Below are 26308 nucleotides of genomic sequence, written 5' to 3' on the forward strand. Positions count from 1 at the left end.
GGCTAGAGCGCTCCTGATACTCCAGCTTGGTGAGAGGAATAACGTTTGCTGCACCCCCGCTGGAGCGCTGTGGCGCCAGTGTAAATGAGGTGTTGCATTATTGTGCTCTGATTGGCCTCTGGAAAAGTCCCATAATCCCCTTAAGTCAAGTGGTCACTCTTGTCATTGTTTTGTAATACCTGCAAGAATGCGGATATGCCCTTTGAAAGCTCCAGTTCTGACAGCCAGCTGCTTATCTGCTCTGAGACAAATCAACCATTACTGTGGAATGCTGTGTGTGAGAGAGGCGGCGGGGGAGGGGGGTCAGGGAAAGTCTGCTGCTGTCTGAACTTACAAGACAGCATCCTCCCAGACCCCCAAAAACCCACTCTCTCTCCCCCCACATACACACAACACACTCCCTGTCATACTCCACCCCACCCCACCCCCATTTGAAAAGCACGTTGCAGTCACTTGCATGCTGGGATAGCTGCCCATAATGCACCGCTCCCAATGCTACTGCAAGTGCTGCAAATGTGGCCACACCAGTGCGCTTGAAGCTGTCAGTGTGGACAGACTTCAGCGCTTTCCCTACTGCACTCTCCGAAGGCTGGTTTAACTCAAAGCACTCTACATCTGCAAGTGTAGCCATGCCCTGTGTCAGCACAGGCTCAAGCAAGCATTCAAAAGAAATGTTTACAGAAGCTACAGTAAAAGGAGATAAATATTCAGGACATGTTTCAAGGTGCTTGCAGCTCCCAGGTAATGCCAAGTGCAATGATGATAAATGTTAAGCTAGGTAAAGTTAATCTGTACCTAGAATGCTTTACTCAATGAAAAGCAAAATCAGTCACTGCTGATTTGTTAACTCTTGCTGCCTCTTGTCTGATCTCATGTTTCTTACATCTGCAAGGTGGTCAGTCCAGCGTGTTGAATAGGGGGCCAGAACCAGAGTCCATGGGCAATGAAACCTTGTTTGCCAAAAATCTAAGACTCTGTTCAGATTTCAAGGGCCTCAGTCCCACATGATCTCTTACACAGTTCCTTTAAGGGGACTGTATCCCTGCCACCTGTGTTTTAAGCACCTCTTCTTGCACCCCACAAACTACAAACTATTAAAAGTGAACAAATTATTGACTAGATTCTCCTTTTGCTCCCTAAATGGATTGGCTCATCAGAAGTCTGTTGAATTTTGGGGAGTGGAAAGAAAGGATCAGGGCCATTTCAACTTCATAGTTTGGTGAACATCAAAATTCATTGTTCTTCATTGTAAATATTAGCCTTGAAACAGCCTCTGTCAATACTTCTCCTTCTCATCAACAAACTGTGGTGTTCACCTCAACAGTTGATATGCCTTTAATAAGAAAGTATATAACATTGTACACGTGATAATTGTATCCCTCTACCCTAACCATTATATGCTGTAGCTCTTCATAATTTGTAGGCTCTCCTGGGCAGGTTCAGTGTCTTCCTGTGCGTGTCTACCATGAATTATTGTGCTACCAGAATATACATGAAGAATAATAAAAGTCTCATTAATATTAAATAATAAATTTGCAAGTTACTTTCTCACCCTCTACTTGCTTTAAAATTCTACTGCAATGGAGTGTAGTTTGAGGTATTTTATCCCTCCCTTTCCTTCCTATCCCCAAATAGAATTAAATACAATCACCATGTCTGAAACAAGACACAGATGACCATCATTTATTGAGTGTGGTGAGCATCATGAAAATATCTGCAACAGCTTATTCCTAAACTGCATGTACATCAACTGCACACTGTCACTTTTTTATACAAAATATTTTCTAAATTTTCTGGCCAGGAAGAACCATAATAATTAATTACAAAACTCTTCTGTCTAACCATTCTCAAGGGTTTATATATATGCTTCGGGTGTGATTCTCCTCTCTCTTTTATTGGTCTAAGTTAGGCGTAACTTCAGAGCAGTAAATGGAGTGACACTGCTACAAAACTAGTGCAATATAAGAATCTGGTTGTTTAGCTTAACTTTTTTTAACTGTCCAAGACTTTTATCAAGAAAGACAGGGTTTCCTTCCTGCATTTCATATTTTATAGTGTGGAATAATCAGTGTGGCAGTTTTCATCATCTGCAGTATATAGAGAGAGAAGCAAATTTATGACAAGGTAATATTCATCTTAGAAAATGATATAATGACTTCAATGAGTGTTCTTGTTTGATAAGGATAATAGGATTTGGTCTATAATTTTTTTTACCTAAAGCAAAAAATGGAATATTGCAAATCCAGGATATATGACACAGAAAACAACAAGCAAACTTCATTACTTTTCACATATTTTTAGTGTTGTGGAATGTGAAATATATCTGAAAATGTTTCATAAAATGTGGTTGTCTTGTTATACAAGTCTTACGGTGGGAGGTTGTGTGAGAGTGTATTTGTGTGTGTGCATATTATATATGCAACATACACACACACACACACACACACTTTCGACTCAAAAAATAATAGATCTAAATGAAAGAGCCCAATAAGAAAGGGATTTTGTTTTAACTTGTTTAATAACTCTAAATTCAAATTCCAGCAGTTCAATAGTATAGATACAATTGAATACTATAGGGATGAGGGTCATAGGGGTAAAAAGAGGTGAAATTCCCCTGCCAGCTCTGGCCCTCTGCTACCAGGTAAAAGGGCTCGAATGGCATAAAGGGGCTCTAAAAGCCCTAGATTTGGTGGGGGAAGAATTCCAATGGTGCAGAAATTGAAGAAGACAGAAACAGGCTGTCCTTCAAGGACTCCTGAGGCGTTGGCATAGGCCCCGTGCCAAGGATGGGGTTAGGAGCAGAGGAGGCGGGTCATGGGTGGAGCCATAGCACATAGGTCTATAGAGGTTTGGACAGCGCTGCTGCCCATAGGGCAACCTGGTGAGACTGACATAACTTAAACAGTTCCTCAGGACTCTCTGTGTTACAGCAGGGGTCTCTCCAGCCCTCAGAGCAGCCCAGAATCTGAAGGGTGAAAGGATGACTTAAAGCCACTTTTGTCCCCCTCCCTCAGTGTGCTAATCCTGTGCTACTCCACTGAGTAGCAGCCCAGAATCTCACCCAGGATTTTTCAGACTGCTTGGATTGCAGTGCACACTACACAGTGATAATACTTGGTTATGTTTAGTGGTATTTGAAGACAGTTTATTTTTCTTCTTATTCTGACCTTTGACCATTTAGCAACTAACTTTGCAACAAAAGCATTGAGAGAAATGAAAATGGCTTGTTAGAAACAAGGAAGTAGTTTTCTCTATCTCGTCTCTGACTCTAAGTGTTATATTTTTTATGAATAAAAGAGGAAACAAAGTTACGAAGTGGTGACTGAATTATTGGCAATGGTGGCACAAAGTGGGTAGGCAGGTTTTTTAAGCAACCAAATTTAAGTTTTCAGGTTAAATTATACAAATAAACCCACATATCATGGTATCTGGTTTTCCTGAGCTGCTTTGCCTCAGGGAACCAGGATTTGTGTTGTCTGGTCCCATAACTGATTCCCTGAGGAATTAAAAGGCTTGTTTGAAATTAAATAAAAACACAAATGCTTGAAACACCAATACCAGAACCACCTCACACTCCTACTAATGGGAAGTAATGGAGCAATACAAAATGGTAGAATAATTAACGCTAACAAACCCACATCAAAGAGGAAAATTCAGAACAATTTAGATATTCTATTCTATAACTCCAACACTATATTTCTACTTGCATAAAAAAGTTTTCAAGCCTTTCTACTAATTCCTGGTCATAATACTCTGTAAAAATAAGATAGTCTGTATGTATCTCTGGACTCTAAATATCAAAACAACAGTAAGGCACCTCTCCTGTTGTTTCTAGTATTTATGGGGAAGTATAAAAATATGTGGGCTTGACGTTGCCCAGGATCTCATCTTCGTAATTCGGGAGGCAGCAGAAGAAGAACCCCAGGCCTATTTCCATAATGGTGGTGGTCCAAGCAAAGCCATAGGCCCAGCTGAACATATTGACTCCTCTCAGGTCAATTTCATTTGTGAACTTCACTGGATAAATGACCAGGCCCATGACCGAGAACACAGCTGAAAAAAGAGAAAAGACAATAACCACAAAAAGTCAGAATGAGTGATTAAACTGGTATCCATTCAAGTTTCTGCCTTGATGTTATCTCTAGCCAAATTCACCTTTGTTTTAGAGGTTTGAGGATTTACTACTTGAGTGGACTTTCCTTTGATTTTAATTGATGTTTCCAAGTGCCAAGTGGCTATAGAACTGCGCATAGACTCTTTTGTTTGAAGAGTCAAATAAGGCATGTATTAATTTTACAACGGGTACCATTTTAAAAGGCAACCTTTTCCTCATACACAGTCTTACCAGCAACAAAGAGCAAGCCTCCAATTCCTCGTATGAAGTTGAACCGAAGCGTATCAATGGCGAATGCTATGATGGCCAGGGCAAAACAAATGACCAGAATGATATAGCCAACAAGGAATGTGGCAGCAGCTGCTCTCCCCCAGGCTGAAATCAGAAAGAAAACATATTATGAAGACAACAACGCATTAAAGTAGATTCATGCCTGCCTTAAAAATGAAGTGTTTTCATTTCAGACAAAAGTGAGAAGAGGGTAAACTCTCAAGGAGAGAACACAGCCACCTACTCTCCTTTGACTGGTTTAGAATGTACAGAATGGTTCTGATCCAGCAGAGAGTTAATGCACAATGTATGATGTTTAAACAAACATTAATTCTTAACAGTATGTTATTGGAATGTCAGGGAATTTCAATATTAAGTATTATGCACTGAGGAAGAAAAAGCAGAATGTAAGAATAACCAGATAACAACCTTATCTTATTTCACTAATACAGGGCATTTGTTCAACGAGTGGCAGTCATGGATCTGTTGTATATGTCTATCATGGCACCAATGGGTATTATGCATAGGCATCAAATGAAGAGGAGGTTCTTCCTCAAAGGCAACTTAAAATTTTCCATTTAAAAAAAACGTCTATATTAGCATACAATGCTGGTATGTGAACATAAAAGTTTGGCATTATTTGGCAAATCTATACATCAGACACAAACAAGCAGGGATAGATCATGACCCTAAGGTTTGCATGTGGAGAGCACCTTTCATGTATATCTGGCCAAACTGGACAGTCTCTACGTAAAGGAATAAATGGACACAAATCAGATGTCAGGAATTATAACATTCAAAAACCAGTTGGAGAACACTTCAATCTCCCTGGCCACTCGATTACAGACCTAAAAGTTGCAATATTACAACAAAAAACCTTCAAAAACAGACTTCAACGAGAGGCTGCTGAATTGGAATTAATTTGCAAATTGGACACCATCAAACTAGGCTTGAATAAAGAGTGGGAGTGGATGGGCCATTACACAAAGTAAAACTATTTCCCCATGCTAATCTCCCCGCCTTCACCTAGTTCCTTACATCTCCTTGTCAATTGCTGGAAATGGGCCATTTTCATTGCCACTACAAACAGTTCTTTTTCTCTCCTGCTGATAATAGCTCACCTTAACTGTTCACTCTCCTTATAGTGTGTATGGTAACACCCATAGTTTCATGTTCTCTCTGTGTTTGTGTATATGTATATATATCTGCCTACTGTATTTTCCACTACATGCATCCGATGAAGTGGGGCTGTAGCCCATGAAAGCTTATGCTGAAATAAATTTGTTAGTCTCTAAGGTGCCACAAGTATTCCTGTTCTTTTTTTCAAAAGAACCTAAGTGACTCATTGACTTTCACTGGGACTTGTGCTCCTCAACCACTTGAGCCCACACTAAATCTATAAAGCACCACACAAGTGTAAACAATGATCATTAGATGTCAAGATGATTTCAGATCTCCCAGGCCCTTACACTTTGCACTCCAGAATGAACTAAGGCCTCCAGAGCTCAAGATGTTTGAAATACAAAAGTGGTGAGATGATCTTTGGGCTCAGTGAGCCTTGGTTGGGGAAGCAAATAGAGTTGCAGATGATACAAAACTACTCAAGATCATTAAGTCCAAAGCAGACCATGAAGACCAACAAAGAGATCTCACAGAACTGGGTGACTGGGCAACAAAATGGCAGATGAAATTCAGTGTTGATAAATGCAAAGTAATGCACATTGGAAAACATAATCCCAACTACACATATAAAATGATGGGGTCTAAATTAGCTGTCACCACTGAAGAAAGAGATCTTGGAGTCACTGTGGTTAGTTCTCTGAAAACATCCTCTCAATGTGCAGTGGCAGTCAAAAAAGCAAACAGAATGTTGGGCATCATTAAGAAAGGAATAGATTATAAGACAGAAAATATCATATTGCCTCTATATGAATCCATGGTACATCCACATCTTGAATACTGTGTGCAGATGTGGTCGCCTCATCTCAAAAATGATATATTGGAATTGGAAAAGGTTCAGAAAAAGGCAGCAACAATGATTAGGGGTATGGAACAGCTTCCGTATGAGGAGAGATTAATAAGACTGGGACTTTTCAACTTGAAAAAGAGATGACTAAGGAGCAATATGATTGAAGTCTATAAAATCATGACTGGTGTGGAGAAAGTAAATAAGAAAGTGTTATTTACTTCTGCTGATAACACACAAACTAGGGGTTGCCAAATGAAATTAATAGACAGCAGGTTTAAAACAAACAAAAGGAAGTAGTTCTTCACACAACACACAGTCAACCTGTGGAGCACTTTGCCAGAGGATGTTGTGAAGACCAAGAATATAACAGGGTTCAAAAAAAGAACTAGATAAATTCATGGAGGACAGGTCCATCAATAGCTATTAGCCAGAATGGGCAGAGATGGTGTCCTTAGCCTCTGTTTGCCAGAAGCTGGAAGTGAGTGATAGAGGATGGATCACTTGATGATTGCCTGTTCTGTTCATTCCCTCTGGGACCCTGGCATTGAAAGCATTCTCTCTGGGACCTCTGGGTCACTGTCGGAAGACAGGATACTGGGCTAGATGGACCTTTGGTTTGACCGAGTATGGCCATTCTTATGTTATTAGGGAAAATCAAGGCCAATCTTTGGCTTCCTTGTTCCATTGGATAGCAAGTCCCAAATGTTCTCTGATTATCTTGGGTTTTTTTTCTTCTTTCCTGTGATGTTCTGTTAAATATGACAGTGATGACTTTATTATGTGTTCACCTCTTGAAATGCATCTGTAATATTGGCACAATGAAAAGAGTGCACACTACATAAAAGCAGCACTAAAGTACAAGAAATGGACCTGTGCTCATATGGGCTGCATTCTTTTTCTCCTTAAAAGAAGCAAACAAATTACATGCAGCCCTGTTAATACAATATAAGATGATGCAGTTTAAGCATCACACTGTACAAGGATATGCAGAAGTTAAGGTTCCCATAACACTGTTACCTTGTCTGTGTTTCTCGAGGCAAGTATTTCCACTTTACTTTTTAAATCTTGCTACATTATGTTTTGTTCAAGTATGCCATATAACCTACAGGATGTGCAACGTGGTAGAGGTAACAATGATTCCTGTGGCAGTCAAATGTGCATCCAGAAGATTGCATTAATGCAAACTTTTGAATTTAAATTTAGAGAATCTCAATCAATGCAGCTATTTCTGAGGTGATATAATAACTAACCAATACCAGGAACTGTACCAGCAATAGAACTAATTCAGAGCAAAAAGGCTGTAAAGCTGCTTTAACCAGGTAGGTAAGGATTCTCCCCAGCATGAGGGAATCCCTAATTGTCTACTCTGCAATTAATCACCCATGGCTGGCCTGTCTCTGCTGACTTGGCCTCATGGGGCTCAGACCAAGGGACTATTTAATTGTGGAGCCGCAGATCTAGGACCCCACAAGAGGGAAGGGTCCCATAGCCCAAGCTCCAGCCAGAGCTCAAATGTCTACACTGCAAATAAACAGCCCTGTAGCCCCTGCCCTGTGAGCCTTAGTCAGGTGACATGCACCAACCATGGGTGTTTAATTGCACTATAGACATACTGAGCTTTACACACCTTAGGGCAGATGTGGGAAAACTATGGCCCGCGGGCCACGTCCAGCCCACGGGACCGTCTTGCCCAGCCCCTGAGCTCCCAGATGGGGACTCTAATCCCTGGCCCTTCCCCCACTGTGCCCCTTCCCCTGCAGCCACTCCGCCACGTGGGCCATGCTCTGGCCCGCTGCTCCCGCTGGGCAGCATGGGGAGTTCAGCTGGCTCTGGCCAGGTGCCATGGCTGAGAGCTCCTGCTGCTGGTAAGGGGGCAGGGAGCAGGGGGGTTGGGTAAGGGAGCTGAGGGTCCTGGGGGGCAGTCGGAGGAGGGGGCAGTTGGATGGGGTAGAGGTTCGGGAGGGGTGTCAGGAGATGAGGAAAAAGGAGGGTTGGAAGTGGGAGTCCCGGGGGGCCTGTCAGGGGGCAGGGATGTGGATAGGGGTTGGGGCAGTCAGGGGATAGGGAGCAGGAGGGTTGGATAGGGGGCAGGGGTCCCAGGAGGGGGTGATCAGGGGACAAGGAGCAGGGGGCATTGGATGGGTTGGGGGTTCTTAGGGAGGCAATCAGGGGGCAGGAAGTGGGAGGAGGCGGATAGAGGGCAGATAGGGGGCAGGGGCCAGGCTGTTTGGGGAGGCACAGCCTTCCCTTCCCAGCCCGCCATACAGTTGCGCAATCTCAATCTGGCCCTCGGGCCAAAAAGTTTGCCCACCTCTGCCTTAGGGTACACCAGCTCTACATCATCTCACCCAGCATAGGAAGTCTGTCAGCTTATGGTCAGGTATGGCGGACATTGCCACTGCGTTGCTGTGCTTCACCAAGCTCCAGATGGTGTAATGGCCCTTTGGGCTTTTAAGTCGCTCTAACTTGCACAGTGGGCCAAATCAACCCCCAGCAACGCTGGTGACTGGGAGCATGCGGAGATGGCAGTAAGCCGTTCTCCTCACTCAGCTTCCAGACCAAGCATAGCACAAATAGAGGGAGAAAATTCTGACCCAATCCTCTGGTCTATCTCTCTTTCTCTCAACAGTTCATGAAGGTTTTGACCATCTCCCATTGCTTTATGACTCATGTTCCATTTCTGTTCATTACATTTCACTAATTCTCCCCCCCCCCATTAAAAAAACTTTTTTCTCCCTTCCCACCCCCAGTGCCAGCTGAACCAGCCCTGAGGGACCCCTGCCATTTGGCTGGGGAGGGGTGGGGATGGGACTCTCTCATCCACCCTGCTCCCCACCTCTTCATGCCACTAACCAGGTTTTTCTCCCAGTAGTATTGCAAATGCCATGACTCTGTAGGAAGGCACATTGGGAGACACTGGCATACTCCCTGCCTTAAGGGAGTTGGCTATACGGCAAGAACAAACATGCTCACTACAGGATTCTTACATCTTCTGCATTGCTTAGTCACCCAACCATTGCAGGTTTCTAACTCCATCTTCTGCAGCAGAGGACAATTTTAAATCAAGGTTTTAAAGATTCAGCTTTGAAGATGTAAAGACTTTAAGATGCTATGTGTTCAAACTAAATCTAAGCTGCAGAATGCTACATCAGAGATTTAGTCTAAAAACAGACTTTTGTTGATTAACTCTATTAACAATTTTGATATATCTCCTAATTTTGTGTTTCAGTAGGGTCATGATGATTTAGATTAACCCAGGCCCAGATTGTGACAGGGACCTGGATGTCACTGTCAACAGCTCAGTGAAGATCTCTGGTCAACCTGCAGCTGCAGTCAGAAAAACTAACATGCCTTGATATAAATATCAATATAACATGCTGTGTGCAACACTGGCCACCCTGTCTGTTAAAGGATATTGCAGAACTGGCGGGGATTCCAAAAAGAGTAACAAGAATGAGTGAGGGAATGGAAAAAACTCTCCTCTGAAAAGAGATTGAAAACACTGGGATGTTTTCCTCAGAAAGAAGATAAATAAGAGAGAACATGATAAAGGTATATTACAATGATGCAAGGTTTAGAAAAGGTAGATCAGGATCTTCTGTTCTCTCTCTCCTTCTTTCTCTTTCTCTATCTCTGTTCTCCTGTCTCATAACAAGAACAATGAAATTTAAAGGTGGGAAATTCAAAACTGATAAAAGGAAAAACTTGTTCACCAACCATGAGATTAATTCTCTGCCACAGAAAGTCACTGGGGTCAAGAACTTAGTAAGATTCAAAAAAGAATTGAATATTTAGGATAAAGAATATCAAGAGTTATAATAACTAATTATAACAACAATTTTAGAAGGAATGTTAAAACTTATGCTTCAGGCCTTAAGCCAATCTCTACCTATTAGAGAGCAGGAGGATACCTAAGATGGGGTCCAAATATCCTGTACTTCCTTACTATGGGTTTCTTACACCTTTTTCTGAGGCACCTGGCACTGGCCACTGTCAGAGACGGGATACTGGATTAGATGAACCATGGGTCTGATCTAGTGTAGCAATTGCTATTTGGTTTTAAGTAACAACACAAGGAAGTTACAGGCAGTAATACCACATGGCCCCCTGCACAGCCACTTTAGTGTTTCCTACATTGTGGCTGAAGCCTGAGGGATGGGCCATGAGCAGGTAGGCAAGGAGGGTATGGGAAAAGAACCAATAATAGTTATTTCCCTCTGAAAAAGGAGGGAGTAAAGAAAGAAATTTGACTCCCTGGGCACCTTGCAGAAAACACAGAGCAAAGGCTCAATCTAGTTTAAAACTCATTGGGCCAAATCCATCTCACATGTAACAACGCAATTTAGTGGGGTTGAAAATGATGAGGTTGCACTAGTGTAAATGAGGGCAGAAATTGGTCCTAAGTCTCTCACATTATTTATTATCCACTGTGTTTTTATGTTTTGCTTTAACATGTGGGTAAAGTATAAACACCTATGAGAATGTTAACACATTTCATGGAAGTGTGGAATCCGATCAGATCAACAATTTTTCACAAATATACACAGACTCAGTATACATGAGACAGGTCACAGGTTCTAGTCCAGCCCATTTAAAACTCAAACTAAACAAAACACAAAGAGAGTAGCAGTTTACTTAGCTTTCAGGATGTCAAGCTAAGTCCATAAAAACACACAATTATTTGCCTGAGATCAATCAAGCAGCTGAGAGAACTGCAGAATAATTTTTGTGTGTGTGTTTAAAGCTGGTCAGCAGAGGAAAAAAAAAACAGCAATTTATCTCAGTGAATCCCTAAATACTAGAGCTGGACATGAAATGATTTTCCTGTCCTGTGAGAATTTTCAAAATTTTGAGTTTTTCCATCCTAAATCAGGACAAAAAATCAAAATCTTAGATTGTCACCCAACTGAAAATCCAAGAAAAATTTTGGAATGGGTTGTTTCAATTTTGACTTTTCTATATGCAATATATGTGTATTTTACTATAAGTAATGTAAATTTTGAAACAAAAAGAATTTTCAAACAAAAAATGAAAAAAATTTCATTTAGAAAAGTTTGAAATTAAACATTTTGAAACTTTTTTCAAAAGTGGAAATTTGTCTAAACTGATCCTTTCCTTCAAAAAGTTTTGGTGAATTAGCATTTTCCAATGTACACCAGCATTTTAAAATGATATCATCATCACTTGAATGGCATGTCTGCTGGTTTCTTCTTGTTTCTCTTTACCACCAAATCAAAGAATGTGTACGATAATTATTAAATGCTAGGAAACTATATACTTTCCAGTCTTAAAATCTCATTACAACTGTCAATGTTTTTAAGTTTTTGTCTTTGGAAATGGGGAAGGCCTTGTATTGGGACAAGTAGAAAAGAACCCAAATCTTTATTTTCATATAAGCAGAGTGAGGAATGGTCCTTCTAGCTATATTTGTTTGATTTGTGGATGGTTAGGCTATCCAAAGGAAATGTTGTGGCAACAGTGTAACCGGGAATCCAAGTATTCTTTGATAAGGCAAGTCTTCAGTCAAATGTAGATTTAAGACTTTTATTAGGGATTCTTATAGGGCGACCAAACAGCAAATGTTAAAAATTGGGACAGGGGGTAGGGGATAATAGGAGCCTATATAAGAAAAAGACCCAAAAACCAGGACTGTCCCTATAAAATCAGGATATCTGGTCACCCTAGATTCAGAGCTACTAGGAATGTTGCTTTCTGATTTTCCTGACTTACCTCCTCATGTATTCCAGTTTTACATATAATTGAAGGGCTGTTTTCTGCACAAAAAGATGTAAATTTAATTTGGGGTAATATCTTCCCGGTGATGTCTTATATTCAAAATCTTGAAACCCACACTGAATTTTTTTTTTACATGTTTGTTGTTCCAGATTTTCTGTGATAACACAAGGGTCACAACACATTGAAAATACACCTCATAACCTAATTGCCTTATACAAAACAAACCAAAGATTCTGGATTCTTGTGTACTAGCCCACATTGTGTACAAGTATTCCCATCCACACCATTCCATCCCCTCGCTGTGTTTATTCATGGCATGGGTACTCCACTTCATGTGAACTACCAAGTACCCTAGGCCTGGCTCAACAGGATGAAATCATGGACAGCTCCGATATCTATCTCCTTGTGTGATTAATAAGAGCACAATTCCTCAACTTTTAATTCCTTCTGCCCTGAAGCTGAAGACATAACCAGCATTTAAAAGAAAAATAAATCTATTGTCAGCTGTTCATACATCTCCACAATTATTTATATTATCATCAAATTATCATTTTAATAGGCGTTGTTCAGTCAACAACCTCTGCAGTTCCTGTGTGACATTGTGGTGAGTGACACAGCTGTGTTAAACAAGAGAAGCTTTAATTTAAAAAAACAGAAGACAATATGAAATGCCAGACCTGCACTGAAAATGGAATAATACTTTGATCCTAAGAGCATCCCAATGTCAGAGAGCAAGGGGATCTAGCAGTGAGTCTCAGCTGGCCTGAGCAGTGGAGTGTACTCCTATTCACTGTTGTCATAACCTGTATCTAACAGATGTAAGGTATCATACACTAACTGGTTACATGCTGGTCATTAATAGTGTTGCCTGGTGATATATGAAAAACTATAAATGTGCTGGAACTATGTTCTTAAAATATGTTTGGCAGGTAAGGGTTAAGGGACTGCACCCTAGATCAAGGAGTGTGATTCCACCTGCTCAAATGTGTCTTCAGTGTAAACTGAGCAAGGAGAGACCATAGAAATACATTTACCTACAAAGCCATCAAACTAGTGAGTGGGGGAGACAGCCACTGAACTATCCCAATGAGGTGAGGGGACGAGACAGCCAACAAAGCGCTGTCCACACCGGTGCTTGTGTCGCTCAGGAAGATGTTTTTTTCACACCCCTGAGCAACATAAATTTTGCCAACTTAAGTGGTACTGCAGACATGGCCTAACTGCTGGTAATCGGGCTTCTCAAACTCAAAACAGACTGTTTCTCATTAAAAGCAAACAGACCTTCATCTTGTCATCATCTTTCTATTTCCAGACAGCATCATCTACACACTCATTAACATATTTGTTAAAAACCCAGAGTCCACAGTTTTGACATGCCTGAAGACCCTCCTCCTTTTGAGGGAAGCAGCTCAGTTTAGGAAACGTTTCAACTTGAAGAGTTGTTTGTTTGACCAGGATTTTTTTTCCCCACTGTCTAGAGGGAGTGGTTCAGTTTCAGCTACTCTCCTCGGCATAAACACACTTGACATGCAGGAGCTTGATTTAGAAGGGAGTCCAACAAAGCTTTGTGCTAATGAGAGATCCTCCCTGATGCTTAGTGCTAGGAAGGGAACAACACAGGGTGTAGAAGAATCATCAAAGGGAGCAGCAGAGGAGTGAGTTAGGTATTACAAGTAACATGCATGCCAATGCCTCAAAATTGGCTTGATCAGGAGAGAGGCACCAAGTACTCACAGTTCACACCAATTTCAATAGGAATTATGGGCATCCTCAGGATCAGTCCTTAATTTTACATGTTTTGATGCCTGGTTTGATACATGGTTTGCCTCATTCAGTCTATTTTGAGCTAAATTTTAACTAGAAGGGTTTGGAAAAAATGTGTAGCATACTAATAAACCAATCCAGGTAAATTATGTCTATTAATCCCAATGTAGCATATTATATCTGTTTTCTAGCTGTTACTGCTATTTGGACAGAAGACCTTATCAAGGATTAAAGATGAGTTGATTAAAATAACCTAAAATAACCTAAAAGGGATCTTCTTCTTTTGTAACTCAGCTTACAAACAATGACTATTAAGCAAAATAGTAGTGTATCCTTTTCCCACAGCTTGCTCGCACTTTTATATCTGGCTGAAGCACAATGGATTTACATCTCATTTCCAAAACCAAGAATTTTTAATCAGCTAACTCTTAGTCTATAGTTTGCAGCAGAATATGAGCAAACTGTGTTCATAAACCTTGCTGTGGCTAGCTTTAATTGCAGTGAAGGAGTTTCCCTGGGTAGGGAGTGGCTGTGAATCTGGAGCTAACTTTCTAATAGAAACTAAATCCTTCCCACCCAAGAAACAAAAAAGCCTACAGGGAGAGACATGATACTGTTTGCTCATTTCTTCTCCCTGTGACTGAACAAGAAGACAATATTAACAATTGTTGCTGCTGCACTGTTATTGGCTGTTGATAGGTTGGTTAACATGTGATTGGGAATTACAGAAAGAGTCTGTTATAGTTGTATATTTAGGGACAGATTCTGATATTTTACTCAATATAGAGGCATCAAGGTCTAGCAGAGAAATCACTGGACTTGGTTTTAGGAGGCTAACAGTTCTATTCCTGTCTCTGGCCTATTGGTGACTTTGGGCAATCACTTTGCAGCTCCGTGCCTCAGTGTCACCTGTTGTAAAATGAGGATAATTGATGCTGACCTTCTTTGCAATATATTAGTGAAAAGCACTGCATAAGAACTAATTATTATTACTCTTATTGGATAGCAGCTTCCTCTGTAGCTAGCTCCAGAGACTTCAGTGGAATTGTTTGTGGAGGAAGGCTCTATTCAGTGTCAGTAAAAGCATCAGAATCTGGCCCTACAGTTATCATCAAGCAGCGCTTAGATCAAAATTAAATGTTATTTGCAACACATATGTGTCACATATATGTCTGCACATATTAATGCTTTCACCCATATAGCATGCACAGTGCCTCAAAGAGTCATAGCTCCACCGCCTGCACACACACAACTTCCTAATTCCCCTTAAACTGATTTAAAATCCGGTGCATTAAATGGTATGAGAGTTTCCAGATCAGCTTGGACCTTATTTACCATGATAGTGTAGAGTCATTTCTCCTCTAGTAAATGTCTAGCTGTGGTCCAAGTTCTCCTCCTTTAGCATCATTGGGTAAATCCTGCAGTTCTTACTCAGTCAAAGCTGACTAGTTTGAAACCATTGGGATTTTTGACTGATCAAGAACTTTCTAAAGACACTTTGCAAAAGTTCCCAGGAGGAGCTTGGGAATACTATAATATTCTCCTACAATCTTGTTCAAAATTGTTCAGAACAGATACCAGCTGTCAACAAGCCTTGCCATGAAAAATGTGAAAGCATGAGGCCATGTCTACACTAGCACTGCTGTCAGTATAACTGTTGTTGGTCAGGGGTGTGAAAAATCACCCCTCTGACCTACATAAGTTTCACCGACAAAAGCACCAATGTGGACAGTGCTATGCCAATGGGCATGCTCTCTCCCATCAGCATTGAGCGGCCACATGGGAGACCTTACAGCAGTGCAGTTGTGCAGCTGTAAGGTGTGTAGTGTAGACATAGCCTGAGAGATTTTCTTGTTTGCTTGTTTATCCTCCCAAAGTCATTCAAGTCAACCTTATAATGGGACTTCTATCTAGCTCTTACTATGGAGGAATCATCATCACTCCATCCTGTCAGACTCTCTGAAGAAATGACCCAACTAAAGAAAAACGACAACACGGTACTGTCTTTACCCACATACATTCATAAATCCTCAGCACAGTTACCTCCTGCGTGAAAGGTTCGGAAAAGTAACTGAATGGTGCGTGCTTAAGAGAGTTCATTGTCTGAGCCTGCAAAGTGCTGGGATCTCTGCAACGTCTTGATTGTCCTCAACTGCCTCTATTTTCATATGGTAGCTTAGAGCCCTCAGCATCTCACACCATAAGCAGTGTTTAGCAATTTGACTGTAATTATTAGGGAAGTGATTTGATTATAAAGAGTATTTGTTGCCTTCTGAGAGGCTCTTTGTAGAGTTAGTTACCCAACTAAGGAAATAATGTATTTAGCAAAGGTTCTGATGAAATGCACCTGGCAATAAATGTGTGAAAGGGTTAACTGAAATAATAAAGAAAAGTATATCAGTATTTGCAAATGAGGAATATGAACTGCCATGCTGTGGGCCTGATTCCCCTCTCACTTACTCCAGTGAAGTTACTCCTGTAAGCAAGAAGAAAATCAAGTCATGTCTGTTCTTTTCTTCCCTTCTTATCAGAGTTCCTTAAGAACAATATAACTGAGACATATTCAGTATTGTAACTATTACATTTAACTAGGAGCCCATTTTTTTCTAGCATTTTAAAGTCTAACTACTGTGTGAATAGTAAATTCTGTGCATGTTTTGTATTAAGGCTTGACCTTAAATCACGTAAGGCTCTTTTGAGAGATGGTTTAGAAAGTAGTGTGTGGCTAAGAACCTGTCCACTCTGCAATTGAAACTACCTAAAAAAACCACACTGAACCGGTTTGTTTCAGGTTTTAACTGTAGTATGGACAGGACAAAGTTCTTATCTTCAATTTGCCCTGCAAAGAAGGGGTGGAAAGATTGTACCGTGGTTAAGCAAGTGAACTAGGACTCAGAGGGGCATTCCATTTCCAGCTCTACCACAGAATCCCTCTGTAAATCTGGCCAAGACACAATCACTCTGCCACAGGTCCCCCATAAAATGGAGGTACTAATGCTACCCTACGTCGCAGACGGACTGAGAGGATTAATCCATGAATGTTAGTAGGTTTCCACTTACTACTGTGTTGATGATCATGGAAATAACTAGACTAGAACATGCATGCAGTGTTGTTGTAGCTGGGTCGGTCCCAGGATATTAGAGAGTGACCTGAAGAAGACCTCTGTGTAGCTCAAAAGCTTGTCTCTTTCACTGATAGGGTGACCAGACAGCAAATGTGAAAAATCGGGACAGAGGATGGGGGATAATAGGAGCCCATATATAAAAAAGCCCCAAATATCAAGACTGTCCCTATAAAATCGGTCACCCTACTCACTAATGCAAGTTTGTCTAATAAAAGATATTAGTTCACCCACCTTGTCTTTCTAGAACAGAACAATTCAATAAAGAGTCTGTGAGAGATTGCAAGGAGGATGAAAGTGGAGAATTTTGCACACATTATTATTATTCGTATTACTGTAGTACTTAGGGATCATAGATCAGGGCATCATCATACTAGGCATTGTACAAAGATGTAACAAGAAGACAGTCCCTAACTTACTAAGAGAAAGAGATGTTGTACAAAGAAAGCTGCTGAATTATCCCATTGTGTTGTTTCATATAAATACATGAGCTACTAAAATTGACCTCTGTGCTGCAAATAGCGTTTCTTCTTATTGATACAAAAATTTGACTGGTATTAACAGGCCTTGTATGTTGACAGTGGAATCGCTAAAGAAGCAGTAGCCCCACATTGTCGTACCTAGGTTCAGAGGTTGGCTTGAAGCAAAGCCATATATATGAACATCCTGGAATGTAGGGAAAGTTTAGATTCAAATCTGGATAATAACTTTATGGCTCAAGACTATCAGTTTCAAATATGTTGCTCTTTGTTAGAGTTTTATTTCAACCTCACTCCTTCAAAGAAGTACATAATATATGCTGTGGTCAATGTACTCCACTAACAGATAGAAAACCTGGTTCTCATGCCGCTCAGTGCTGAGAAAGGCTGTTCCCTCAATCTGGCAATATGAAAAGCCCTATAATGTTCTGCTCATGCTGATTTATTGAACTAAGTAGAAATGAAGTCTCCTGCATGTTAATTTGGGACCAGATTCTGGCTGCTCATGCACCGTGGGGAGATGTGGAGATGGAGCTAGCCAATGGGAGATGCTGACCAGAGAGGGGTGAGAAAAGTCCCACCAATCTTTTGGAGATAAGCACCGAAGTCTAGACTGTGGAAAGGCACTTCACTCTGATGGTGATAGGTGTTCGGCCACCTTAGTTGCAAACAGAGCCTAAAACAAAATGGCCAGGGGAATGGATGACCTCCCTTACCACCAGGTTGTGGGAGACCTTCCTTTCAAGCTCCCCTTCCTCCTGAATGGAAGAAAGGATTTGCCATCTCCCAGGTGAGTGCCCCACGCACCAGGTTATAGAGGTTTGTAACTCTTTCATGGTCCCAATTAATATGTAATTAGTCAGTTGTTTAAAGTTGAACATGTTCAATAGGAGAGATTGGGGAGAGGTATGTCAAAGTATTCCGTAGCCTAATGATTAAAGCACTCACCTGAGAGAGATGATGGGTCCTTGTTCAAATCCCTTCTCCCCAAATGGACACGGGGCTGGGGTGGGTAGCGGCAGTGGCTGGGAGCCCTGGGCCCTTTTAAATCACCAGCCTCGGGGAAGCTGCCCCCAAGTCAGCAGCTCGGGGGGGGCGCAAAAGGGGCCACTATGTTAAAGCGCTGCCATGCCAGCACTTGAACATCAGCTGTGTACAGGCCAGTACCAATTTCTTACCAGTACACCGTACCGACCTATTTTTTCACCCCTGGCCAAAGGTATAAGGGAGGCCTTTCTTTGCCGCCCTCCACCCCCATGCTTGAGGGGCCTGATCTGGCAGGTGACCTCTACAGACTCAGGCTTCACACGTGTCTTAGGTAGCCCTCCTGATTTGTGAATCGCTGAGGCTTAGGCAGGAAATAGGTGATGTACTGGCCGCCACTTCCCACATCTCCCATTGGCAAGGAATGGTGATCCGCAGCCACTGGGAGCTGCGGGGCGCCGTGCCTGCAGATGGTCAATGTAAACAAAATGTTTCATGGTCTGCCAGTGGTTCCTGATGGGCCACGTGCCGGAGGTTGCCGAACCCTGCTCTGTATAATGACTAGAATCTAGTCTTGGATTGTATTTGCAAGTCACTGCAAATATTGAAATTCCACTTAGCATGTGCACAAACACTGTGTGGATTTTTCAAGATCTGCAAATAAGCCTAACATTTGACACTAAATCTGAAGGACTTAAACCTGCATTTGTCCTATGCATGGCATTTTTCATTGAAATTGATATAAGTTCTGCATGCCAAAGGACTACAGAATCGAGCATAATATGAGAAAATAGAAAGATTGCATGGATTAAAGATTCTTTCATCTTATTGTGCACCACATTCAACTTAGCGAAACAGGAGCAATCATTTTCTAGCAACAGGCAACAAGCATGTTCAAACACATCAAAAGCCTGCAGCACAATACATTAAATATTTAAAAGGCTTTGGCTAAGGCTTTCGGAGGCATACCTTGTTCTGGAGAGCTCATGTAGCCAAGAGTCAAGAAAATAAAAAGTTGTTGTGCCAGCTTTTGGGCCTGCACTAAATTATGGGTAGAGCAGAGAAGCTGGAAATCAAGCCAATAGGAGGGGAATAGGGAAGAAACAAGGTGTTCACTCCTCACAAAAAATGTCAAGTCACTTCTGCCCCCTTATAGCTATATTGTCTTTCTTCATGTCTCCATGCTTATGAAAGGGGGAAATGTAATCATACTTGTGATATGGTTTGTGATACTGGACACTTGTCCTCCTTAACATTTTTGTATTAGTGAGGATAAAAAGAAACACACAAATAAAATGCATCTTTTATTAAAAACCTGATTATAGGTGCACCTTTTGCTTTAGTTTTCAGTCTATACCAATAGTAAAGACAACTTTTAAATTTTATTACAGGAGTTTATTACAGGCACAGGAAACCTACCATGATGCATTCAGGTAGAGGGCTATAGAGCCAAAAATTTGCATTCCTACTCTAGCCAAAAAGGATCAGTGGAAGGCAGTTTTGATTTCCAGCTCAGAGCTGGTCAATGAAAAATGGAATTAACTTAATCCAAAGGGCTCAGTTTGCCCATTCTCTCCAGATCCAAAGCATGTCCTAGTAAAGCAAGTCCTAGGGCTCCAGATCCAAAGCAAGTCCTAGGGCGGAAGCATGAGCTTGTGATTAAAACACAGGATTAACAGCAGCCAGGAATTCTGCATTCACTATCCAAATTTTGCCAAAGACTTTCTGTTCAACCTTGAGCAATTCATTTAGTCCCAAATTTTCAAAAGTGTCCATTAATCTGGGGTGCCCCATTTGATGCACCTATGGACTAGTTTTCAGAGACACTGAGCATGCAGAGCAACAGATGAAGTCAATGGGAGTGTAAAGTTGGACACCCAAAATTAGTAAACATTTTTTAAAATGTGGACATTCACCTTTCTGTGCCTCAGTTTCCCCATCTATAAATAGGAGATCATAGTTGCCTATTGTGTTTTGAGGATTAATTCACAGATGTTTTTTAATTGACTTGAAATCCTCAGTTGGAAGGTGCTATAGAACTCCAATGGATTTGTCTGAGAAAAATACAAAAGCAGGGAAGAAAGACCATCATGAAAAGCCCAGGGCCAGCTTGGACCCTAAATTCCAACCCTTTGTCTGCGAGGGACATGGGTCCAGATCCACAAAGGAATTTGGGTGTCGCAATGCTGAGCTGAACTTTTAGGTGCCTAGAAAAATCACAGGAACAGGACCACAATCCACAAAGCCTGAGTGGGGCACCTGGGCTCTCTGTACAATGAGTGGGGAAATACAAGTGCCTTAGACGGTGATCCACAAAGGCAGGGAGCTGCCTACACTAGCCAATGGAGATGTGCTAAGTCTCTTGGAGAAAGGCGCCCAAGTCCAGCTGCAGGGAGGTGCCTAGCTCTGCTAATGATCCACAAACTGGGGGAAGATAAGCATTCAGCTGCCTAAATGCAGGCCAGGCCCAAAGCAAATTGGCTGGGGGAGGACTGCCTTACAACCTTTAGCTTACTAGACAGGTATTCACCCAGGATGCAGGAGGTCCCTGGTTTCAGTCCCCCCTCCACTTGAAGGGGAGAAGGGATTTGAATAGGGCTCAGCCATCTCCCCAGCAAGTGCTCTAACAACCAGGCTATAGTAGAGTTATTCTAAATCTTTTACTGGCCCAATTAGTATATAATTATTCACGTACTTTATTAAAGTGGAACAACTTTGAGAGGAGAGACTGAGGGAGCCCCACATCAGAATATCTCATAGCCTACTATCTCCTAGGCCACTGACCTGAAAGAGATAACAGATCCCTATTCAAATCCCTTCTACCCCCTCCGGGTTGGGGAGAAACATCCTGGGTGTGTTCCTTAACAACTGAACTAGGGAGGACTGCCTCCTTTCCTCCCATCTGCTTTGTGTGAACTCACCTGAGGGGCTGGATCTGACAGGTGTGATCAGAGGCCACCTACCAGACCAGGCACACAACTTAGCCATCTTGCTGCCTGTCTTTCTTGTAGTCATCTTGTTGACGTTCTTCCGTGAATCATTCTGGGAGACAGGCATGCAGCGTGCAGTGCTGCCAAAGTGTGCATGCTCAGACAGGAGATAGGCACCCACTCACCTACAGTGAGACTGCAGTGCACACATTCAGAGGAAAAAACGTGGGTGCCAAGTGAATTTAGGCACCTGCAGGATTAGGCAGCAGTGGGAGTTTTGTGGCTCATAGCAGTACCTAAAAAAGGGACATAGATTCCGGAGTCTGTGGGCTAGGTGCCTAAGTACCTTTGTGGATCAGGTCCCTGGCACCTAGGGAGAAACAATCCCATTGTGGAACTGATTAATATAACATTAATGTGGGATTGGGGAGGGGAAGGATGCCAAAGGGCATCAGGGGTAGAAACAGAGTCCCCAAATAGAGCAAATAGCAAACATGCTTGAAAAATTCCACTAGCCCAGAGTGAATAACTTCTGTCTGACTAGTGAACAAATCACCATTATCTTTTCATTACTATCAGTCAATGCAGAACAGGGCCAGCGAGCACAGTCTGTGCATGGATGGTACGTTTTCATGACAGTTTTGGAAGGCTAAACCAAATGGACACTAACAGTCTGTGTCTCTACTGCTGTGCATCTTGCACAGACATTTATATGTATAAGGTGAGTGTAACATGCTACTATTCTGATTTGGTAGTATTTATACACTCACTTTAGACAGGTGTAAATAAGTATACAAGCTGCACAACAGTTGAGAATCAGGCAATTAGCCAAAGTGCCCTTATGACTTGAATTAACATTATCTATTTGGACTTCATCAGAGTCCAAACTTTTATCAAAACTCTTCAAGTATGAAAACCTTAATTCAGACCCTTCTCAGAGAATAAAACACTTTCTCCTTTCAACATTTTGTTTCATAACCATGTCACAAGTGGTGTGGTGTGCCCCTGATATAATTTTAGAGGCACGTTCTGCAACCTGATATTTATTGTGGACATCTCTGCTTCACAGCTCCTTTTTAACATCCCAACAGTTCCTTGCCAGTGAAGGATGATCCATCTTGCTAAACTCAAGTTTACCCATACAGCTTGCTATTTATTGCTTTGTGGACTTGGCCTGCAATAATTATTCACTTCTGGAAAGCAGAGATTGTAGTTATTTCCAAAGAAATTAATCTCACATGATTCAAATGTTCCCTGCACTATGTTTCCATGTGTGTCTTTGTACCATGAACACACATAACCTCTAACCCTATGAAAATAGCAATCATCCCTCTTTTTTTCCTAAAAAGATCACCCTTTGTTCCACTCTTTCTCCAAAAAATGTTCCATGTATCTGAATGGTGAACCCTATTTTATCCCACCAAACTGATGAGACGTGAGTTCAGTGGGGTAAGCTCAGTCATGTGACCTAGACTCACTAGGGCTGCCACCCCCATTGCAGTCACTTACCATAGTCCATCAGGGAGATGCATGTCCAGTCAGGGTCACCGTTGAACCTTGTACAGCTTTCCCATAACGAGGCTTGATGCTGATAGGGCAACGTCTCTGACTCCAGCCAGCCCCTGCCAGCCAGCGCAATAAGGCCAAAGATGACCGCTATGCCTAACATCAGAGGCAAGATCCATCTGCACCTTGTGTAGTCAAGGCCGTACTGCACCATCTTGTGGAATGGTCAGTGGCTTCTCTAGAGGCCAGGTGCACAAACTGATGAGCTTTTTCTGCTATTGACTCAGCAGCGTGGGACAAAGGGGTTTTATGAAGGCTCCTGAAGAGTGTGTGTATATGTTTGAATGTGTGAGTGAGAGCAGCTTTTTAATCCGAATAGACACTGAAGGAGGAAGCTCCACCTAAATTCCAATGACTAAGAGCTGAAGCGATGGCACCAGAAACCTGTTAAGCTGCACTGAAGTTTCAGGGCTGGGCTGGCTCATCTGCCTGGCTTCTCTTTCCTCTCTGCTGATTCGTAAACACATCAGGCACCATTACACTCCCTGGCCCCGGGCTTTTAACCCTTTCCTGGCAGTCACTTCCCACTAAGAAGCAACTTGGATTAAACAAGGTGCTTTTGCACTAGAGTGGGTGCAGGTAGCACAATTACACTAAAAGTTAAAAAACATTTTGCATTGTAAGCTCTTTTGTCATAGTTGCCTGAAACTTTCCCCTTTAAGGCTGAAATGTTCCATGCTGGGCCTCTGCTCCAAGGGGAAATCTTTTAAGCATGTTTCCTCAGCCACTACTAAGTTAGGACAGTGAAGAAAATTTCTGACTCTTTCTTGGAAGAGCTATGGCAAAAATCAACAGCTGAAATTTGACAGTTACAGTAAGGCATGGCTTGCAAGTATTGAGGAGCAGTGCATGTTTCTATGGGGAGAAAATAGGCTTGATTTGACTATGCTCTACGAATATTTTCAGCAGGCGCAGTAAAATATTTGGGCCTAATTCTCCATTGCCCAAATGTAAATGCTACTAAAACAGATTACTCCATTCGCACTAGTGATAACCTTTGCTTCCATTTTGCACAGAAGTAAGACTATATAATGTAGTGGAGAATTGGGCCCCTCTGGGATTGGGGATTGTGCCTTTAACTGCTGACCATCCCAGAGAAAGAGCCTGGGCAGTGTGCTGTGAAGCTGATGTTATATTATGCACCACCAGTTGGAATGGACACAAAATAAAGCAGATCTTCTGCAACCACTTTAAGCACTGAACACCATACAGTCTCCAGTAAGATACACATGTGCACCGTTAGATGTCATAACTCAGTGGTTCTCAACCGGGGTAGGCGTACTTTTGCATTTTTATGTCGGATTCTGTAAGCACGTAGTTTTTAAGCGAGGTGAAACTTGGGGTACACAAGACAAATCAGACTCTTGAAAGGGATACAGTAGTCTGGAAAGGTTGAGAGCCACTCCCATAACTGATACATATTGAAATAGATCCACAGCGGTCTTCCAGTTTAAGCTAGAGAAACCTTTTGGGCAATTGATCAACTAGTAAAAGGGCTCCCCCTACTTCCATGCTCCACACCTCATCAAAATGTTCCTCTGGCTGAGAGAAGTGGGCAGGTGGCTGGGACGTCAGCAATCCTAAACTCTGTTCCTACCCTTTCCACTGCCAATACCTGCAGCTTCACTGGTGACAATTTCTGCAGCATGGTTATGTATTATCAGAACAAAAAACTGCATCATATTGAAATGTGGAATTGCAGGGATGGCACAAACTACACTGAGTTTAATATAAAAATAAATCTGACAGGATAACTGTACTAATTGTATTGTTTATTTTGTATTCATTAAGCTCTTCAACTTTTTCATTTAAATGGAATTGTCACAAAAATTCCAGTCTGCTGCAGAGCCCAGGGACCTTGTTGTAGATGTTAGAGCTGGTATTTTGCAGACTACACAGGGCAGGTCTATGAGGGAGGTAGATATCATTAGCCCCATGACAGATCAGGAATATATGTTTGTCAGATTGTGAACTCCACCTTGTATTTGTGTGCCCCATTTCAGGGGCTGCACTTTGTACTGTAATCTTCATGTTGGAGTGTGATCTCATAATGTATTGCAACCTTCATTGTAGATTAGAGCATCTATTTTATAGTGTGGTCTTGACACCTAGCTGAATGATTGGGGCTATGAGGCTGTGATAGAAGCATCAAGGGCCACCAGTGTTGAATGTCACTTTCTACTGGAACAACGGGCTTTCTACCATTAAGGCCAAACCCGTGACTAACAGGAGGGGTGAAATCAGACCAGGTGGATGGGGCCTGCATTTAGGACTGCTTGTTATTTTTCAAAGACACTTAACTCTCTAGTGTGCATTGTTAACAATAAAGTGTCTGAGGATCAGAAAATATTTGGCTGCCTCTGTATACCTTGCTTTCCTGGCAAGTTGTCTCTGAAGGGATTAATCGAGAAACCAGAGCTCTCGCACCAAGGAGAACTGGGGGAATGTAGGCATGTTCACACTAACAACTGCCTGCACAATAGCTTGTTCACACTTGCGGCTATTCGGAGTGGTGCGCTCTGGGCAGCTACACCACAGAGCACCTCTTTCTCTTTCACTGCTAAGACGTGTGGGAAGGTGGAAGGGGTCGTGGGGCATCCTGGGTCCTGTCCCAATGCCCCGTGATGCATTGCTTTGCATCCCAGCAATCCCTGTGCTTTCGTCTGCATTTGGCACCATCTTTCAATGGTTTGTTTACTGTACACCCTGCCTCTTTCAGGCCGCAGGAATGGATCCCGAACTGCTGACCAGTATGCTGCTCACTCTGACTACACATCATGAGTGGCAGTGGCATTCCTTAAACTACAAAGGCAAGAGAGGTATGACATTGATCTCATCACACATAGTAGCTCCGACATGCGATCACTTGTGGCATTCATGGAGGTGCTGATCACAGTGGGACACTGCTTTTGGGCTTGGAAAACAAGCACTGAGTGGTGGGGTCATATCATGATGCACGTTTAGGATGACGAGCAGTAACTGTAGAATTTTTGCATGAGGAAAGTCATATTCATGGGACTGTGTGATGAGCTCACCCCAGCCCTGCAGCGCAAGGACATGAGAACAAGAGCTGCCCTGTTACAATGAGAAGCGTGTGGTGATTGCATTGTGGAAGTTGGCTGCTCCAGACTGCTATCAATCAGTCACTAACCAGTTCGGAGTGGGAAAGTCCACGGTGGGAGTTGTGTTGATGCAAATGTGCAGGGCCATTAATCGCCTCCTGCACCGAAAGACCATGACTCTGGGCAACATGTATGACATTGCACAAATGGGCTTCCCTAACTGCGGAGGGGTGGTGGATGGCACACATATTCTAATTCTGACACCAGACCACCTAGCCACCGAGTGCCTTAATCGCAAGGGATATTTCTTAA

At 42.2% G+C, this 26308-nt stretch overlaps 1 protein-coding gene across 1 annotated transcript; it reads right to left on the reverse strand.

The window, feature by feature from the left end:
- Positions 1-2718: 2718 nt before the first annotated feature.
- LOC116819320 (p53 apoptosis effector related to PMP-22-like) lies at positions 2719-23290 on the reverse strand. Its single transcript, XM_032770965.2, has 3 exons — positions 22878-23290; positions 4346-4489; positions 2719-4053 (listed from the first exon to the last, which is right to left on the reverse strand). The coding sequence occupies exons 1-3, from the start codon at positions 23086-23088 to the stop codon at positions 3839-3841; spliced, it is 570 nt and encodes a 189-aa protein (XP_032626856.1). The 5' UTR covers positions 23089-23290; the 3' UTR covers positions 2719-3838.
- Between the last annotated feature and the right edge of the window lie 3018 nt (positions 23291-26308).

The sequence above is a fragment of the Chelonoidis abingdonii genome, chromosome 3 (assembly GCF_003597395.2).
Source record: "Chelonoidis abingdonii isolate Lonesome George chromosome 3, CheloAbing_2.0, whole genome shotgun sequence".
Lineage (NCBI taxonomy): Eukaryota > Metazoa > Chordata > Testudines > Testudinidae > Chelonoidis > Chelonoidis abingdonii.

Coding starts and splice junctions, on each gene's coding strand:
- LOC116819320 (XM_032770965.2), bottom strand. CDS start 23,088: ATGGTGCAGTACGGCCTTGACTACACAAGGTGCAGATGGATCTTGCCT. Junction 4,490..22,877: donor CATCTCCCTGATGGACTATG/GTAAGTGACTGC, acceptor TTCTGATTTCAG/CCTGGGGGAGAGCAGCTGCT. Junction 4,054..4,345: donor AGGCTTGCTCTTTGTTGCTG/GTAAGACTGTGT, acceptor CTCTTTTTTCAG/CTGTGTTCTCGGTCATGGGC.